The following is a 2,078-nucleotide window of genomic DNA, read 5'->3' on the forward strand; positions in this document are numbered from 1 at the left end:
GCGGGGAGAGCCTGCGGGAGCGCGGGGGCAAGGGGGGCGGCCGGGGCCGGGGGGGAGCCACCACCAGCGACTCCCTGCTGGGGCGCAGCTTCAGCCTGGGTGACCTCAGCCACTCACCGCAGACTGCCCAGAGGGTGGAGAGGATCGTCAGGGAGGTGAAGAGGAGGAAGGGCCTCTTGGAGGTGCCCGAGAGGGACAAGAAGATCGCGGCACTGATGATCGCCAAGCACCAGGAGGCCAGCCTCCTGCGGGAGCAGCGGCAGGCGGCCCACCTGCAGTGGGACAGCCAGCGGCGCCTGGCGGAGCAGCGGAAGGAGCAGGAGGAGAAGGAGAAGCAGAGGGCCCTCCTGCAGGGCCAGCGGATGTGGGAGAGCCAGGTGGAGAAGCGGCGGGGGAGGCTGAGCCAGGAGCAGGAGGAGGCCGCCCTGCTGAAGCAGAGGCAGCGCCTGGTGTGCGAGGAGAGGTGGCGGGAGCAAGCGGAGAAGCAGGAGCGGCTGCGGAGGGAGAGGCTGGAGAGGGCCGTCCAGGAGGACAAGCAGAAGAAGCTCCATCAAGAGCACAACCTGAAGGCAAAGGAGGAGGGCAAGAAGGAGCACCAGAAGCGAGAGGAGCAGCTCCTGCAAGAGAAGCTGTCCACGGCTGCGCAGAAGAGGCTGAAGAAGGAGGTGCAGCTGCAGAAGGAGAAGAAACTGCTCAACCAAGCAGAGAAGCTGAAGCATGAGGCCTTGCTCAAGGAACTAGCCAAGCAAGAGGCAGAAGAGAAGGAAATGTTGAAGGCCTCTCTGGAGATGAGTTTGACCAAGGCTCAGGAGAACTATGAACAGCTAGTGGAGAAGAGGAACCAGGAGCTGAGGGAGAAGGCCAGGCGGGAGGACATGCAGATCCAGAGAGCCAAACTGGCAGCAGAGAAGAAGGAAAGAGAGCAGAAGGAGCACTTGGAGGCCCTGGCTAGAGAGACAGAGAGAAAGCTCCAGCATGCTGCCCAGGTGGCTGAAGAGGTTGTCCAAGAAAAAGCCCGCAAAGTGGTCTTGAGCCGCCTGGAGAAGGAGAAGGTGCAGAAGATGAACAAGCAAAAGGTGGAACAGTATGAGGATTTACGGCGCAGGGAGATCCTCCTCTCTATAGAGAGGAAACTGGAGAGGAGCGAGCAGATCTTCAAGGAGAAGAAGACTGTCTTAGAAAATGCCAGGTCTGTCGCTCGGGCCTCCTTCCATGTCCGGGAAAAGGTACGGGAGGAGACAAACATGCGCACCTTTGACAAGATGGCCTTGGAAGCAGAACTGCATGCCCACCTGAATAAGAAATGAAAGATCTTGTCATGGATGAGTGGGGATACATCACCAGTTGTCCATCAATGCATCAGAAAGCTCCTCCACATTAACATTTAAAAAACAACAACAACAACCAACATCCACCCTAATTTCTTATTTTGGGGGAGCAGGGTACCGCACAAAAACATGGCAGCTATTTCACATACTTTTTAAAATGTTTTTGTTCTGGGCGTGTTTTAAGGACTGACCTCAGTCACTTTTACAGAGGGGAAGCGAGTTTTTGTGTCCTCTACCCCACAAGCACACGTATTTTCTCAGAGAGGGTTGCAGAAGAAGTCTGCTTGAAGCCTGTGAGTTACTGATTGATTGTCTACACTGGAGCTGACTACAGCTGCACTCTTCAGTTGGAAATGCAGACAACAGAGACTACTGACTACTAGAGCCTACTGACAAAGAACCAAAACCACCCCAGCTGATTCTGGCTTGAGTGACAGGCAGCTTGGTTTAAGTAACAGGACTGCATTTTCAAAGCCACTGCACTCCCATGCCAAAGGTGAGGAGGGCTGGAGTAGAGAACACCATATGCCCCTGGGTGTCCCTCACCCGCTGCTGGTGCCGAGCAAGAGAAAGCACAGATCAAGACTTCGTAACACCATGTAAGTAGATGTTATGATGAGAGCTGGGCAGAAGCTGTTAGAAGTGCTCACAAACACAACTTCACTTTTGCTGTTTGCAACTGTTCCCCCTCCCAGTTATCCTCACCCCTCCTTTTCCTTTCCAAGATTCTCATACAAACATTGGTACAAT

The 2,078-nt window shown here is 54.8% G+C and overlaps 1 protein-coding gene across 1 annotated transcript in view; it reads left to right on the forward strand.

Annotated features, from left to right (window-relative positions):
- Positions 1-1,438, forward strand: part of CCDC177 (coiled-coil domain containing 177) — a 5,351-nt gene extending 3,913 nt beyond the window's left edge. Inside the window, exon 2 of the mRNA XM_009279310.2 lies at positions 9-1,438. Within this exon, the coding sequence (XP_009277585.1) occupies positions 9-1,307 (1,299 nt within the window). The 3' untranslated portion in view covers positions 1,308-1,438. The remainder of the gene's footprint in view (positions 1-8) is intronic.
- Positions 1,439-2,078: the final 640 nt, after the last annotated feature.

Source organism: Aptenodytes forsteri, unplaced genomic scaffold (genome assembly GCF_000699145.1).
Source record: "Aptenodytes forsteri isolate BGI_AS27 unplaced genomic scaffold, ASM69914v1 Scaffold3, whole genome shotgun sequence".
NCBI classification, from domain to species: Eukaryota; Metazoa; Chordata; class Aves; order Sphenisciformes; family Spheniscidae; genus Aptenodytes; species Aptenodytes forsteri.